Source organism: Hylobates moloch, unplaced genomic scaffold, assembly GCF_009828535.3.
Source record: "Hylobates moloch isolate HMO894 unplaced genomic scaffold, HMol_V3 SCAFFOLD_22, whole genome shotgun sequence".
Lineage (NCBI taxonomy): Eukaryota > Metazoa > Chordata > Mammalia > Primates > Hylobatidae > Hylobates > Hylobates moloch.
Genome location: NW_026652297.1, coordinates 38,316,109 through 38,333,578, shown reverse-complemented (window position 1 = coordinate 38,333,578; position 17,470 = coordinate 38,316,109). Strand labels below are relative to the sequence as shown.

General features: G+C 44.4%; 1 protein-coding gene and 1 pseudogene across 1 annotated transcript; both read right to left on the bottom strand.

Moving 5' to 3' along the window:
• Nucleotides 1–4,590: 4,590 nt before the first annotated feature.
• LOC116461975 (large ribosomal subunit protein uL16-like) lies at nt 4,591–5,343 on the bottom strand. Its single transcript, XM_032144096.2, has one exon. It carries the CDS (start codon nt 5,214–5,216, stop codon nt 4,674–4,676), a length of 543 nt encoding a protein of 180 aa, XP_031999987.1. The 5' UTR covers nt 5,217–5,343; the 3' UTR covers nt 4,591–4,673.
• LOC116462162 (small nucleolar RNA SNORA70) lies at nt 5,035–5,132 on the bottom strand (annotated as a pseudogene).
• Nucleotides 5,344–17,470: the final 12,127 nt, after the last annotated feature.

Genomic DNA, 17,470 nt, shown 5'->3' with positions numbered 1-17,470 from the left:
GGTTCAAGTGATTCTCCTGCCTCAGCCTCCTGAGTAGCTAGGATTCCATACCTGGCTAATTTTTGCATTTTTAGTAGACACGGGGTTTCACCATATTGGCCAGGCAGGTCTCTAACTCCTGAACCTCAGGCAATCTGCCCACCTCAGCCTCCCAAAGTGCTGGGATTACAGTCATAAGCCACCATGCCCAGCCAATTTTGATTAAAATATTAGCACCAAATTGTCTGTGTTCACAAATTTGAAACGCAATGTCCTGAAGTCAAGAGGACAGGGGAAAAACTTCCTTGTATTATTTCTAGTGCTTCCATACAGTTAGGTAGAATGCCATGACGGAGCACCAAGAAGGGAAAGCTGGATATTGTTTAGCTGATCAGATACGATTTGGCAGCAGCTGAAAACAAGTTAAATAATCATGAATCAACTTGTAGTCATTAGTGTGGTCTTGTGACTCAGTTCAGTGTTTCTAAAGAACCTACTACCTGGGCCAGGTGCTGAGATAGGATAGCTCCTGTCTCATAAAACAGTGTAAGCAGTGTATTTTAGGTGAGGCGGCTTGTATGGCAGAGAGACCCTTAGCACCACTGCTGTGAAAACTGCAAGAGTACCTGCTGGGATATGATATCTGAGTCTCGAGAGCAGTGTGGGCAAACTCACACAGGATTAACAGCTTGTTGGGTACCAGAGAGTGCAAACTGTAGAGAATAAAGTTGAGGTGGGCAAAGGCTGGAGAAGTCTTGGGTGGGGCCAGACACCTGGGACTTGATAGAGTGAGAATTCTGAAGTTTCTTTAGGTTGGGCTTTTTAAAAATTTGGGCACCATTGGGCCAGGCACAGTAGCTCAGGCCTGTAATCCCAGCACTTTAGGACGCCGAGGTGAGTGGATCCTGAGGTCAGGGGTTCGAGACCAGCCTAGCCAACATGGCAAAACCCTGTCTCTACTTAAAATACAAAAAATTAGTTAGGCATGGTGGCGGGCGCCTGTAATCCCAGTTACTCAGGAGACTGAGGCAGGAGAATCGCTTGAGTCTGGGAGGCAGTGATTCAAATTCATACCATTGAATCGTTTGCAGTGATTCAACTTCACACCATTGCACTCTAGCCTGGGAGACAGAGTGAGGCTCTGTCTCAAAAAGAAAAAAAAAAATTTGTGTACCATTTGGGAGCTGAGCACATAATTTTCCTCTCTGTTCATGAGATAACCATGGGCAGCTACAGTATATTTAGTTCTATTCTCATTACTGAAGGATAATTTGTACCATGAATGTGTTTCAATGCGTAAAAAACTGGGCCGAGCGCGGTGGCTCACGCCTGTAATCCCAGCACTTTGGGAGGCCAAGGCAGGTAGATCACTTGAGGTCAGAAGTTTGAGACCAGCCTGCCAACATGAAACCCCATTTCTACTAAAAATAAAAAATTAGCCAGACATGGTGGCAGGTGCATGTAATCCCAGCTACTGGGGAGGCTGACGCGGGAGAATCGCTTGAACCCAGGAAGCAGAGTTTCCAGTGAGCCAAGATTGCACCACTGCATGCAGTCTTAAAAAAATAAATAAATGAAAATAAAAAGGTAAAAAACTGAAGGAAGCTGGGTGATAATCATAGGTACCAGAATTCCAACTTCAATGATCTTATCTGTGGCAAACAAACACCAATCAGTCAAAGATGATAAGCATTTACCCACCAAGTTGTTTCACAAAATGCATTTCCTGCTTCCCCCTGCCCTGCCCCCGCTGCCATATATATCCCTCTGAGTTTCGGATTAGGAAAGAATGTTGAGAAAAGCAACGGCTTACTTGTGACTACACAGATAATAAGCATCAGAGTCAAGGCAAAAACCCAGGTTGTATGGATCTAAGTTCAATATTGGCTTTGCTGCCCCATGTAGCTTCAGAAGCAGATTGCTCTCTGCAAAGATAAGAAAGCGCAGGTGCTATTAATGCCTAGACTGATGCAATCCAGGAAGACAAAAACCCCAGAAAATTGTCAAGTGATTTGTGTGCTTGTCATTATCTAGGGCCATAGGGTGTGAGTTTTCTTTTTATACTATTTGTACGTGTTTTGGGGGTACATGTGATATCGTTGCCTGTACAGAATGTGTAATAATCAAGCCAGGGTATTCAGGGTATCCATCACCTCGAGTATTTACCACTTCAATGTATGGAAACATTTCAAGCCCTCTCCTCTGGCTATTTTGAAATATACAATATATCGTTGCTAACTTGAATCATCCTACTCTCCTGTGGAATATTAGGACTTACTCCTTCTGTCTAACTACATGTTTGTCTCCATTAATCAACCTCTCTTTACACTCCTCACACATACCTTTCCCAGCCTCTGGTATCTATCATTCTACTCTCTACTTCTATGAGATGTTTTTTTTTGTTTTTGTTTTTGTTTTTTTTTTTTGAGATGGAGTCTCACTTCATCACCCAGGGTGGAGTGCAGTGGTGTGATCTCGGTTCACTGCAAGCTCCGCTTCCTGGGTTCACGCCATTCTTCTGTCTCAGCCTCCCAAGTAGCTGAGACTACAGGCGTCCGCCACCACGCCCGGCTAATTTTTTGTATTTTTAGCAGAGACAGGGTTTCACCATGTTAGCCAGGATGGTCTCGATCTCCTGACCTCATGATCTGCCCATCTTGGCCTCCCAAAGTGCTGGGATTACAGGCGTGAGCCACCGCACCCAGCCGTTTGTTGTTTTTTTAACTCCACAGTGGATTAGTTCTTTTAAAGAAATCTATGTTTGTTTGATTGTTTCTTTTTTTTTTTGAGATGGAGTTTCGTTCTCGTTGCCCAGCTGGAGTGCAATGGCACGGTCTCGGCTCACTGCAAACTCCACCTCCTGGGTTCAAGCGATTCTCCTGCCCTAGCCTCCCAAGTAGCTGGGATTACAGGCACCCACAGCCATACCGAGCTAATAAGGAATCTATGTTGAAGCAGAATTTATGAAATGAGTAATTGCAGCGTGGATGAGAATATGAAAACTCCTGACTGATAGACTGAAACAATGGGTCTCTTCAAGGACTGTGCCCTCCCATTCCTCCTTATTCCCTCCCATCAGTTTTTTGTTTTTGTTTAAAGACAGGACCTGGCTCTGTCACCCAGGCTGGAGTGCAGTGGTACGATCTCGGCTCGCTGCAACCTCCGCCTCTCAGGTTCAAGCAGTTCTCCTGCCTCAGCCTCCCAAGTAGCTGAAATCACAGGCGCTCACTACCATGCCCAGCTAATTTTTGTATTTTCAGTAGAGACGGGGTTTCACCATGTTGGCCAGGCTGGTCTCCAACTCCTGACCTCAAGTGATCCACCTGCCTCAGCCTCCCAAAGTGCTGGGATTACAGGCGTGAGCCACTGTGCCCGGCCCCTCCCATCAGTTCTTTCTTCTGCCACCTATCCCTCAACAGGGCTTTTCCCATTCTCACCTGGGGTTCTTATGTTTCCCCAGTTTTGCATGTTTTCCCCACTAAGGTAGGACCCAACCTCTGCCTTCCATTCTACCACCCTCTTCCATCTTTGCGGGTGTCAGAGTAATATCCTGCATGCCCTTGACTCACTCAGAGGGTGTCTTCTGTTGAAGCCATATGCACAGGTTCAGAGGGACAGATGTGATCAAATTAGAGACAAGGACAGACTGACCAGTAATGCAGGCATGTGTGGCCTGTGCCATTCATGGAAAAAAAATCAAGCTGTTTATGACACCCCAGTCAGCACTGGATTCCTACTTATCTTATTTTTAAAATCATGCCCATTTAATTCCTTTCCTAATAAACTAGTCAGCCAGGGAAGCAAGGAGGACCTGACCAATGTCACTTTTGTGCATGGGCACAGCTTCCTATTCTGTTCCCATGTGAAAGTCTCAGTAAGAAACACGGTGGCTCATGCCTGTAATCCCAGCACTTTGGGAGGCCGAGGCAGGTGGATCACAAGGTCAGGAGTTCAAGACCAGCCTGGCCAACATGGTGAAGCCCCGTCTCTACTAAAAATACAAAAATTAGCTGGGCGTGGTGGTGGGCATCTGTAATCCCAGCTACTTGGGAGGCTGAGGCAAGAGAATCGTTGGAACCTGGGAGGCAGAGGTTGTAGTGAGCCAAGATCGCGCCACTGCACTCTAGCCTGGGAGACAGGGCGAGACTCCGTCTCAAAAATAAATAAATAAATAAAAGAAGAAAAGAAACCAGGGCATGTGCTCTGTAGAGGAGGGAGAGCGCCAGGAGGACTAGAAGATGTTTTTGATGGCTACTGAGCACTCTTCCCCATCTTCGGCACCTCTCTGGTGCTAAACATGAGCACTTCTTTCTTTCTTTTTCTTTACGTGGACAGGAAGTAGCATTTATTGGTGGGTATTAAGAAGGGGCAGAGGCTGGGTGCAGTGACACCTGTAATCCCAGCACTTTGGGAGGCCGACACGGGCGGATCACGAGGTCAGGAGCTGAAGACCAGCCTGGCCAACATGGTGAAAGCCCGTCTCTACTAAAAATACAAAAAGTTAGCGGGGCGTGGTGGCAGGCGCCTGTAATCCCAGCTACTTGGGAGGCTGAGGCAGGAGAATCGCTTGAACCTGGGAGGCGGGGGTTGCAGTGAACCGAGACCGCGCCATTGCATTCCAACCTGGACAACACAGGGAGGCTTTGTCTCAAAAAAAAAAAGGTGGGGGGTGGGGAGCAGCGCAGTGGAAGCCCTTACCAGTGCCAGACCTGCCACTTGTCCAGAGGGCCATGATTGGGGATGTCCTTGACCGTGCAGCCATCTGGGATGAGCTGCTTCTCAGCCACCATGTCTTCACATTCATCCACATTGAACTTGGTAAAGCCCCACTTCTTGGAGATATGGATCTTCTGGCAGCCAGGGAACTTGAACTTGGCCCTGCATAGTGCCTCAATCACATGCTCCTTGTTCTGCAGCTTGGTGCAGATGAACTTAACTTGGCCAATATGAACCCTGGCCACAGTGCCCTGGGGCTTTCCAAAGCCACCTTGAATGCCTGTTTGGAGCCTATATCGGGGTAGTGCAAGGTCAGAGACATGAACACACATTTGAAAGGCCTGTCTCCAAGGACCCATAGAGCAACCCATACAAGAAACAGGCCATGTACACCACCAAGAAAGCTGCTGTTTGCAGCCATTGCACACTGGGATCAGAACTTCTTTCTTATCAATCTCGTCTCCTCTCCCATTCATTTTTTCTCCCTCTTCCTTTCTTTCCTCTTTTTTTTTCCCCTTCATCCCAGTCTAGTCTCTATCATGGCTGAGAATGCCAAGCCATTGCAAAACCCTTCTGATGGGCCACGATGATCATGAATAGTTCAAAGGATACACAGATTACTAAGAGTACACCCAAATGGTGGTTTAAGCCCCCACAGCAACCAGCTCTGAGTTTCTGAATGTTTACTTATATATGTCTATTATTTCTCAAGATGATGCTGATATCCTCAAAGACAGGAATAGAATCCATGGCGACTTTGATGCAATGTGAAGGTGGCCATCAAATACCAACCCAAATGAAGAAAAAACTAGATTTGCTTAAGTGTAGGAGAACTTGATTTGGAAGCACAGTGGATGTCAAGTTGGTCATAAGGCAGAAAAAAATCAAAACGAATCCAAAATGCAATAGCACAATTATAATATGCCGGGAAGAAGTCCTTCCTGCCTTCAATATTGACCAAATTTCTATTGGATTCCTTTACTCTCATTTTACATAGCAGAAAAACAGAGGGGCTGTAAAAAGTGCCATGAGGGGCCAGGCACAGTGGTTTACACCTGTAATCCCAGCACTTGGGGAGGCTGAGACAGGAGGATCGCTTGAGCCCAGGAGTTTGAGACCAGTCTGGGCACTATAGTGAGACCCCAGCATATATATATATATATATATATGCTGCCATGAGGAAGAAATTGAAAGAGCATTTTTAAATCTGGAGGGACAAAGACCAAGAGACAAGCAAGTTGGTGGTCATCAGTATAATGTTGTAAGCATGAATCTCCATTGCAAACTCAGACATTCTAGAAATTACAGTTTTCCTCCCATTAAATTGATGCCGAGCTATCAACCTTCTGAGATCATGGGAAATCCATACCCTGTCTGCAATGCTGTCTTTCTTTCCATAAATATTCATGTACCTCACAGTCACACAGATCAACACTGCCCAGCCATCCTTCTGTACACACCATTTAACCACTAAGCTGCTGGTCTCCCGGGCACCTTTTCTGGCCCCTGCCCCTATCTGTAACCCCTCATGCCTAATGTGGAGTGCAGGAAGCTTACTGAAGTGTCAAAGGCCCAGACACTGGGTGAAAGTGAGAGACCCTGTCAGAAAAAAAAAAAAAAAAATGCATTTCAAAGCAGATACCAGTAAGCTTCTTATAGTAACTTGTGGTGCTATCTTCTCTTTTTGTGAATTAACTGAGGATGACTAGAAATCCGCCTTGAATATGAAGATGAGCAGAGAACTTGCTGACAGATTTTTGAAGAGTAGCTCTGACTTCAGGGTGGTTTCAGGAATAACTCAGGTATGTGGCCGGGTGTGGTGGCTCCTGACTGTAATCCCAGCATTTTTGGAGGCCAAGGTGGGAGGATCACCTGAGCCCAGGAGTTTGAGACCAGCCTGAGCAACATAGTGAGACCCCCATGCCTGCAAAAAATTTAAACAAAGGTGAGCTGGGTGTGGTGGGCCCATGGACCCAGCTACACAGGAGGCTGAGATGGGAGAACTGATTTAGCTCAGGAGGTTGAGCCTACAAGTGAGCTATGATCACACCACTGCACTCCAGCCTGGGCAAAAGAGTGAGACCCTGTCTCAAAAAAAAAAAAAAAAAAAAAAAGGAATAACTCAGGTATGAAATCATTTCATATTTATGTATTTATTTATTTATTTGGCATGGTGGGGACGGAGTTTCACTCTTGTCACCCAGGCTGGAGTACAATGGCACGATCTCAGCTCACTGCAACCTCCGCCTCTTGGATTCAAGCGATTCTCCTACCACAGCCTCCTGAGTAGCTGGGATTACAGGCACCTGCCACCACACCCAGCTGATTTTTGTATTTTTAGTAGAGACAGGGTTTCATCATGTTGGCCAGACTGGTCTCGAACTCCTGACCTCAGGTGATCCACCCATCTTGGCCTCCCAAAGTGCTGGGATTATAGCCGTGAGCCACCACATACAGCCCATTTCATATTTAAAATGTGATGGCAGTGGCAAAGAGTTGACTGCCGCCTCACTTAGCTTTTTTTTTTTTTTTTTTTTGAGACACGATCTGATGTGGTTTGGCTGCTCCCCCACCTAAAATCTCATCTTAAATTGTAACCCCTATAATCCCCATAATCCCCAAGTGTCAAGGGCAGGACCAAGTGGAGGTAATTGGATCATGGGGGTGGTTCCCCCATGCTGTTCTCATGATAGTGAGTCTCACGAGATCTGATGGTTATTTAAGCTTCTGGCGTTTCCCATGCTTGCACTCACTCTGTCCGTCCTGCTGTCCTGTGAAGAAGGTGCCTGCTTCTCCTTTGCCTCTTGCCATGATTCTAGGTTTCCTGAGGCCTCCCCAGCAGTGCAGAACTGTGAGTCAATTAAACCTCTTTCCTTTATAAATAACACAGTCTCCGGTATTTCTTCAAAGCAGCATGAGAACAGAGTAACAGGGTCTCACTCTGTCACGCAGGCTCTGGAGTGCAGTGGCACAGTCATGGCTCACTGCAGCCTCGACCTTCTGGGCTCAGGTGATCCTCACACCTCAGCCTCCCAAGTAGCTGGGACTACAGGTTTGTACACACCCAGCTAATTTTTTTTTATTTTTTATAGAGACAAGGTCTTGCCATGTCGCCCAGGCTGGGCTCAAGCAATTCACTTGCCTCGGCCTCCCAAAGTGCTGGGATTACTAGTGTGAGTCACCACACCTGGCCCTCATTTAACTTTTAAGCTTGATAAATTGTATGTTGTACGTCGAGGCAAAACAGAAGAGAGGTTGGGGGGCAGAGGCAAGCATCAGGTGGGTAGAATACCCTCCCCTTATCACACATATGAACATTTCTTGCACAATTACTCAGTGAACATTCTCATTTTGGACTTTTTCCACAACCTAAATTTAATAAGCTAGAATTATCTTTATTTATTTCCTTTTTTTTTTTTTCCTAAGTCACTGTTTTAGGATAGAATTATCTTTTAAGCACCACTTTAAGCAACCTTTTTGAAAGGAAGAATGCTGACAAGGAGGAGATCTGTGTTTCCTTGTGGTTAGAATGCAATATCCTTAACTTAATCATTCTGCCAAGAAGCCAAGTCTCTTTATATGCTGACAATAGAGCAACGACAGTAATCCAACACATTCATTACAGGTTTGTAAGATTAAAAATTTATACATTCAGATTGGAAAACATGAGAAACAGACTTGCTGCCAGACCATTAATTCCAGGCATCTCTGCATTCTGTGTTCTGAAAGCTGTGCACATTGAATTGAATAATTGCCCGAAACATGCCAGGGGTTTTCATTATCTAAAGAACTCTATGTCGAGCCTTTTTACAACTAAAACACTCTCTAAAATGAGACTTAAGGAGATTTTTACTTAATTTATAGACTTTAAAACACTAAGATCTGTATATAAATGAATTTTTATTTAAGTGAGATGTACCTATAGAATAAAACAATTAGAAGTGATTTCTTTGGTTTTCTTCTTATTATTTTTTAGTAGAGATGGGGGGTCTTGATTTTTTGCCCAGGCTGGTGTCAAACTCCTGGCCTCAAGTGATGCTCCTGCCTTAGACTTCCAGATTGCTGGGATTACAGGCATAAGCCCTTGCTCCTGGCCTGGAAGTAATTTATTTAAAGTCTTGTTTACAAAGAGAAATGCACGAAGCACGTACAGAGGAAGAAAGAGCAGTTCCAAATGAATGATTTTTGTTCCTAGTATTTGAGGAACAAAAGGTTCACTGGCAAGAGTCAGTGATGAAACGTGGCTGTGTTTTGGGAAAACATGGGATCTTTCCCTTCCACGCCTCATTATGAGATTAATCTGTAGTGTGGAATAAACAAAGCTAGCCCTGGAATTCAAAGAATGGGTTTTAAACCCAGCTCTGCCTCTAATTAGCTGGGAGACCTCAGCCTAGTTCCTTAATCTCTCTAAGCCTCCTTTTTCTCCTCTGCAAAATGGAGATATAGTAACTGCCTCAGAGTGTGATTAAGAAGAGTACATAAAAAAGTGTATATGAAAGACTTGAAGTCATGCTAATTATAAGCTATTTTTGTTTCTAAAGTCACAGGGGGCAGGGCGCAGTGGTTCACACCTGTAGTCTCAGCACCTTGGGAGGCTGAGACGGGTGGATCACGAGGTCAGGAGATCAAGACCATCCTGGCCAACATGGTGAAACCCCATCTCTACTGAAAATACAAAAACTAGCTGGGCATGGTGGCATGCACCTGTAGTCCCAGCTACTTAGGAGGCTGAGGCAGGAGAATCACCTGAATTTGGGAGGCAGAGGTTGCAGTGAGCCGAGATTGCGCCACTGCACTCCAGCCTGGGTGACAAAGCGAGACTCCATCTCAAAAAAAAAATGAATCAATAAAATAAAATAAAAATAAATAAAGTCATAGGAAGCCATGCAACTGAACAAGGGGACTAAGTGAAAAGTCTGTAAGAAATAAGGACTTTGTGTGTATCCCTCCCCTACCATTATCCCAATTAATGTAGCTGTCCCTTACTGAGCCTGTACGAAGTCACAAGCACTGCATTCCGGGTTTGCTTTCTTTCACTGGGCAGAGCTGATGCCCACTGAATATACAATTTGTAGAGAAGTCTGATGTGGATGATTGTACTTAGAGTCAAACTTCTCAGACTTACTAAACAGCTAACACACATATTGAGTGCCTACTACATGCCAATCATTGTGCCAATGAGCAAGACCAAAATGGCTCCTACTCCCAAGATGTTTACAGTCTAATGGGGGAGGTGAAGCCTAAATAAGCATACTCATATATTTAATACATGGACCAACCATCGTAAGGTATCCAGTGACTACCTTCGTAAAAGCAGAGGAGAGGGATGGACAAGGAAGGTCTTTCTGAGCAAGAGACATTTAAGCTCAGAGCACAAGAATGACAAGAGGTAGGGAAAGGCCAGACAGAAGAGTGTATGTAAGAAATTGAGGGCTGGGGGTGGTGGCTCACGCCTGTAATCCCAGCACTTTGGGAGGCCAGTGGGCGGATCACCTGAGGTCAGGAGTTCGAGACCAGCCTGGCCAGCATGGCAAAACCCCATCTCTACTAAAAATACAAAAAAAATTAGCCGGGCGTGGTGGCGGGCATCTGTAGTCCCAGCTACTTGGGAGGCTGAGGCAGGAGAATCGCTTGAACCTGGGAGGCAGAGGTTGCAGTGAGCCAAGATCGCACCATTGCACTCCATTCTGGGCAACAAGAGCAAAACTTCGTCTCACAAAAAAAAAAGAAAAGAAAAGAAAAGAAATTAAGACAGAATAGAGCTTGGGCTGTTGGTGAACACATCCCATGTAATTAAGCTTAGTGAGAGATGGGGAAGGGAGGTACAAGTGAGGTCAAAGAGACACAGGAGCAGATCAGGGAGGGCCTAGTAGCCATGTTAGGAAATTCTAACTTATGATAATAGGACTGAAGCAGAAAAGTGACATTATCCGGGTTAAGTTTTTATTGGAAATAGAATTGTGTACAAGAATGGAAAAGAGGCCGGGCATGGTGGCTAATGCCTGTGATCCCAGCACTTTGGAAGGCTGAGGCAGAAGGATTGCTTGAGGCCAGAAGTTCAAGACCAGCCTGGGCAACATGGCGAAACCCCATCTCTACAAAAAATATATATATACATAATAATACAAAAAAATTAGCCAGGCATTGGGCCGTGTGCCTATAGTCCTAGCTACCCAGGAGGCTAAGGTAGGAGGATTGCGTGAGCCCAGGAGGTTAAGGCTGCAGTGAGCCATGGTTACGCCACTGCACTCTAGCTTGGACAACAGAGTTGTTACTGATGGAAGGTATCCGAGTCACATGCACCAAAATATGTTAGACAAGGCCAATTTGTAGGGGTCTGCAGCAACCTCAAATCTTGCTTCCTCAGAAGAAAGAATTCAACCGAGGGACCTAAGGCAGAAGGAGAAACCAAGGCAAGTTTTAGAGCAGGAGTGAAAGTTTATTGAAAAGCTTTAGAGCATGAATAAAAGGAAGGAAAGAACATACACTTGGACGAGGACCAAGTGTGTGACTTGAAAGACAAATGTGCGGTTTGACCTTTTGACTTAGGGTTTTATAAGCTGGCATGCTTCTGGGTCTTGTTACTTCTCCCCTGATTCTTCCCTTGGGGTGGGCTGTCTGCAGGCACATTCCTGAACCCACTTCCCCAACCCTTGAGGTCTTCTCAAGAAGCCACTGATCACATTTCAGGTGTTTTCCATGTATTAGGACACTGCCTTTCCCTGACACTGGCTGTGACCAATTTTTATTTCAGAAAGACAGTTAACAACTGCCTGATCATCACCTGATGGTTGCCTGACATTCTTGATATTTGTGTGTGTTGGGCGGAGCCCTCTCCTGCCCTGCTCATGCCTGACCAGCTACCTACTGTAACAAAGTAAGACTTTGTTTCAGAAAAAAAAAAAAAAAAAAAAAAAAAAAAAAGAATGAGCTGGGAAGGGTGGGCACGTTATCTCATGCTTGTAATCCCAGCACTTTGGAAGGCCCGGGTAGGATGATCACCTCAGGGCAGGAGTTTGAAACCAGCCTAGCCAACATGGTGAAACCCCATGTCTACTAAAAATACAAAAATTAGCCAGGTGTGTGGTGAACACCTGTAATCCCAGCTACTTGGGAGGCTGAGGCACAAGAAGTGCTTGAACCCAGGAGGCAGAGGTTGCAGTGAGTTGAGAGCATACCACTTCATTCCACTGAATTTGGCAATGAGGAGGCTATGGGGGGCCTGAGCAAAAGCAGTTTTGCTGGATTCATGGGGTGAAGGAAAAATTGAGTGTGTTGAACAGTGAATGAGCAGGATACACTGGCTCATGCCTGTAATCCCAGCACTTTAGGAGGCTGAGGCAGGAGGATCACTTGAGACCAGGAATTCAAGATCAGCCTGGGCAACACAGCAAGACCCCATCTCTACAAAGAAAAATAATAATATATGAGAAGAGACAAGCCATTCCTAGAAAATTGAAAAGAAACAAAAATGCATATAAACGTATATCAAGTTCCTCACATAGCCATTGTATAAGTCAGAATTTTCCAGATAGGTAGATAAGAGGGTATTTATTAAGGGAACTGGTTCACATGACTATGGAGGCTGAGAAGCCTCATGATATACCATCTGCAAGCTGGAGAACCAGGGAAGCCAGTGGCATAATTCAGTTTGAGTCCGAAGGCCTGAGAACCTGTGGGCCCCTGGTGTAAGTCCCAGAGTCTGAAGGCCTGAGAAGCTAGAGTTCATATGTCCAACGGCAGGAGAAAATGGGTGTCCCAGCTCCAGAAGACAGAGTGAATTAGACTTTCCTCTGTCTTGTTATTCTATCCAGGCCCTCAACAAATTAGATGATGCCTGCCCACATCAGGCAGCTCTTCCTTACTCAATCACTGATTCAAATGCCAATCTCTTCCAGAAACATCCTCACAGACATAACCAGAAATAATGCTTTACCAGCTATCTGGGTATTCCTTGACCCAGTTGAGTCGACATCTAAAATGAATATCACAGCTATATAGAAAAGAAGCCTATTTCAAGTGACTTGAAACATAGCATTTGATTGAAATTATTGTTATTTAAGACAGGGTCTCGCTCTGTCACTCAGGCTGGAGTGCAGTGGCCCAATCATGGCTCATGCAGCCTCAACCTCCTGGGCTCAAGTGATCCTCCTGCCTCAACCTCCCAAGTAGCTGGGACTATAGGCATGTGCCATCTCACTTGGCTAATTTTACTTTCTGTAGAGACGGTGGGGGTGGTCTAGCTATGTTGTTCAGGCTGGTCTAAAACACCTGGCCTCAAGCAATCTTCCTGCCTTGACCTTCCAAAGTGCTGGGATTACAGGAGTGAGCCACCATGCCCAGCTAATTGCAATTATTTACTCGGTATACCCTAAAGACAAAAACAAATAGCAAAGAAGTCTTAAATTATATTCAATAATCTTATGGTTCTTTCTTTCTTTCTCTCTCTCTTTCTTTCTCTCTCTCTTTCTTTCTCTCTCTCTTTCTTTCTTTCTTTCCTTCTCTCTTTCTTTCCTTCTCTCTCTCTTTCTTTCCTTCTCTCTCTCTTTCTTTCTCTCTCTCTTTCCTTCTCTCTCTCTTTCTTTCTCTCTCTCTTTCTTTCTTTCCTTCCTTCTTTCTTTCAGACGGAATCTCTTTCTGTCACCCAGGCTGGAGTGCAGTGGTGTGATCTTGGCTCACTGCAACCTCTGCCTCCTGGGTTCAACTGATTCTCCTGCCTCAGCCTCCCAAGTAGCTGGGACTACAGGCACATGCCATCATACCTGGCTAATTTTTGTATTTTTCGTACAGGTGGGGTTCCACCAATGTTTGCCAGGCTGGTCTCTTAACTCCTGACCTCAGGTAATCTGCCCACCTCAGCCTCCCAAAATACTGGGATTACAGACATGAGCCACCACGCCCAGGTAATCTTATGTTTAGTAACAACAATATTGCTATTTTAATACCTTTATATGTATATTTTAGAATAAAGCAAATAAGTAATTACATTAATGTTATTATGAATCAAGATTTTTGGCCGGGCGCGGTGGCTCACGCCTGTAATCCCAGCACTTTGGGAGGCCAAGGTGGGCGGATCACAAGGTCAAGAGATGGAGACCATCCTGGCCAACATGGTGAAACCCCGTCTCTACTAAAAATACAAAAAATATTAGCTGGGCATGGTGGCACGTGCCTGTAATCCCAGCTACTCGGGAGGCTGAGGCAAGAGAATAGCTTGAACCTGGGAGGCACAGTTTTCAGTGAGCCGAGATTGTGCCATTGCCCTCCGGCCTGGGCAGTAAAAGAGAGGAGAGATACAAGCCTCATTTTAAAGAAGTATAAGCCTGAAATCTTAAATCTGAATTGGAAATATTAATACAAATTTATGATTTTTTCCTGCTCTTAAAGAGCATATATTTCCTAGATGTGTCATCCACCGAGACCTAGAAAACTAAAATCAATGTGAATTCAAGAGCAATGGCATCTCACTCTTCAAATTGTAGCTCGTAAATAGCCTTTCCCCTTACTAGGAATTAGGGCTCCTTGAAGACATGGTTGCTTCAATCTTGCCATTCTAGAAAGGAAGGAAGCAATCCACTACTACTGGGTCATGTTAATAGGACACAGAAGCCAAAATGAAAAGACCCCCATTGGCAAAAGATGGGATGATTTGAGTATAACAAAAATAATTACAATGGAATAAAACTCATTACATGTATAAAATTCCTTAAGATCATATAAAACTAGTAAGAACAGGCTGGGTGTTAATGGCTCATGCCTCCCAAATCCCAGCACTTTGGGAGGCTGAAGTGGGAGGATTGCTTGAGCCCAGGAGTTAGTAGACCAGTCTGGGCAACATAGTGAGATCTTGTCTCCACAAAAATAAAAATAAATAAAATAAAATAAAAACTAGCAAGAACAACAACCAAATATCAGGTATTCATTGAAGGTCGCTAAGGCACTAAATTCATTATTCTAAAAACTGGCTAATGAAAGGAAAAAAATCAAGCATTTATCCTGCTTTTCCTGTGCAAATTGTATTCAGGGTGATCAGATAACTGGTTGCTGGGGGAAAGTTCTATTTAAAGCAGAGTTCCAGGTAAAGATGCAAAAGGAAGTAACAGAATTAGGAAATTGCCATTTTGTAACTCTAATGAAGTAATAAAATTAAGCAGTGATTATTCATGGCTCCTGTAGCCACCAGGGGAAAGATTGATGGAAACTTTTGTAACAGATCAATCTGTCTTATCATTAGTAAAAGTGGGACAATCAGACATCACATGCATCCTGTCATACAGTAAGAAGTATACAGCCCCACCCCCAAGGCTGATCCTAAATTTCATTTTATCTCTAGATCCAACCACCCCTTTACAGGAAATGGGTTAGATAGAGGAACAAATTAAAAATAACATCAAAAGCACCTGTAATCCCAGCGCTTTGGGAGGCCAAGACAGGCGGATCACTTGTGGCCAGGCTGGCCAAGATAGTGAAACCCTGTCTCTACTAAAAATATAAAAAAGTAGTCAGGAGTGGTGGCGCATGCCTGTAGTCCCAGCTACTCGGGAGGCTGAAGTGTGAAAATTGTTTGAACCCAGGAGGTGAAGATTGCAGTGAGCAGATATTGTGCCACTGTACTCCAGCCTGGGCAACAGAGTGAAACTCTACCTCAAAAAAATAAATAAATACCTGGGCACGGTGGCTCATGCCTGTAATCCCAGCACCTTGGGAGGCCGAGGTGGGAGAATCACCTGAGGTCAGGAGTTCGAGGCTAGCCTGGTCAATATGGTGAAACCCCATCTCTACTAAAAATACAAAAAATAGCCGGGCATGGTAGTGTGTGCCTGTAATAGCTACTCGGGAGGCTGAGGCAGGAGAATCGCTTGAACCCAGGAGATGGAGGTTGCAGTGAGCCGAGATTGTGCCATTGAAACGAAATTGTGTCTAAAAAAAAAAAAAAAAAAAAATATATATAATATTATATATATATATATATATATTTAAGTATTTTGTATCTAAGAACATCTTACCTAAAGGATAAGATCACACTTTTTTACTTTAGTGCTCCAAAATGTTCAATTTCATTGTTGAAATGTTCTATATGCCATATTTCTCTCCAGCAATTGCTATTTCTCTGCTCAGCAAAATGTCTTAAAACAAAAACAGGCTGGGCTCAGCGGCTCATGCCTATAATCGCAGTGCTCTGGGAGGCCAAAGGAGAAGGATTGTTTCAGCCCAGGAGTTCAAGACCAACCTGGCAATTAGGGAGACCCCATCTCTACAAAGTAAAAAATATTCACTGTGCATGGTGCTGCACACCTGTAGTCCCAGCTACTTGGTAGGCTGAGGTGGGAGGATCACTGGAGACCCGGAGTTAAAGGCTGCAGTGAGCCATGGGCATGCCACTGCACTCCAGCCTGGGTGACAGAGTAAGACCCTCTAAAAAACAAACCAAAAAACCACAACAAATCCACACCTGTTGTCCCCAATTATCTACTCCTCTTTTTAAAATTTTTTATTTTTTGATCATGTTTCCTAAGTTTTAGTTTTCTTTTTTTTTTTTTTTGGAAATTAGAGTTATCCTGCAATGTTTCTTTTTTAAATTGTTTTAAAAACAGAGACAGGGTCTCACTACATTACCCAGGCTGGTCTTGAACTCCCAGGCTCAAGGGATTCTCCTGCCTTGGCCTCCCAAAGTGCTGGGATTACAGAGTGTTTCACCAATGTTGGCCTCGAACTCCTAACCTCATGATCCGCCTGCCTGGCCTCCTAAAGTGCTAGGATTACAGGAGTGAGCCACCGCGCCCGGCTAAATACTTGTACAAATATTAAACTGAAAACATGGAATGAAAAGGAAGCTAGCTGGGCGTGGTGGCTCACGCCTGCCAACCCAGCACTTTGGGAGGCCAAACTGGGCAGCTCTGTTGAGGCCAGGAGTTTGAGACCAGCCTGGCCAACATGACGAAACCCCATCTCTACTAAAAACACAAAAAATTAGCTGGGCATGGTGGCATGTGCCTGTTAATCCCAGCCTCTAGGGAGGCTGAGGCACGAGAATCGCTTGAACCCAGGAGGTGGAGGTTGCAGTGAGCCGAGATCATGCCACTGCACTCCAGCCTGGGCCACAGAGTGAGACTCTGTTTCCAAAAAAACAAACAAACAAACAAACAAACAAACAAAAGAAAAGAAAGAAAAGAGAAAAGGAAGCTAAGCAATCTTATCATTGTTGTAGAAGAAGTAAGGGAATGTTAGTAATGTGATGGGTTTGTATCACAGTCAAAGCAGACACGCGGAGTCAAACGTTCAACATGGATATGACTTCTGTTACTTTGATGGCTATTTCATATTTATAAGATTTTTTTGTTTATATAGCTGTCTTTACATTGTTTGAAAATATTTTGGTTTCACTTGGTGCTTGTTCTACAAATTTAAAAACATAAAATAATCCCAACAATTTGGGAGGCTGAGGCAGGTGGATCATGAGGTCAAGAGATCGAGACCATCCTGGCCAACATGGTGAAACCTCGTCTCCACTGAAAATACAAAAATTAGCTGGGTGTGGTGGCGTGCACCTGTAATCCCAGCTGCTCGGGAGGCTGAGGCAGAAGAATTGCTTGAACCTGGGAGGCGGAGGTTGCAGTGAGCCGAGATCACGCCACTGCCCTCGGGCCTGGTGACAGAGCGAGATTTTGTCTCCAAAAAAATAAATAAATAAAAATAAAAAATAAATAAATAAATACATAAATAAAAATAAAATAAAATGTTTAGTATATTAGAATATTCTTTAAAATTATTAGTA

Excerpts from the sequence above, each read along its gene's own strand:
- LOC116461975 (XM_032144096.2), bottom strand. The coding sequence starts at position 5,216 with ATGAAGGGGAAAAAAAAAGAGGAAAGAAAGGAAGAGGGAGAAAAAATG.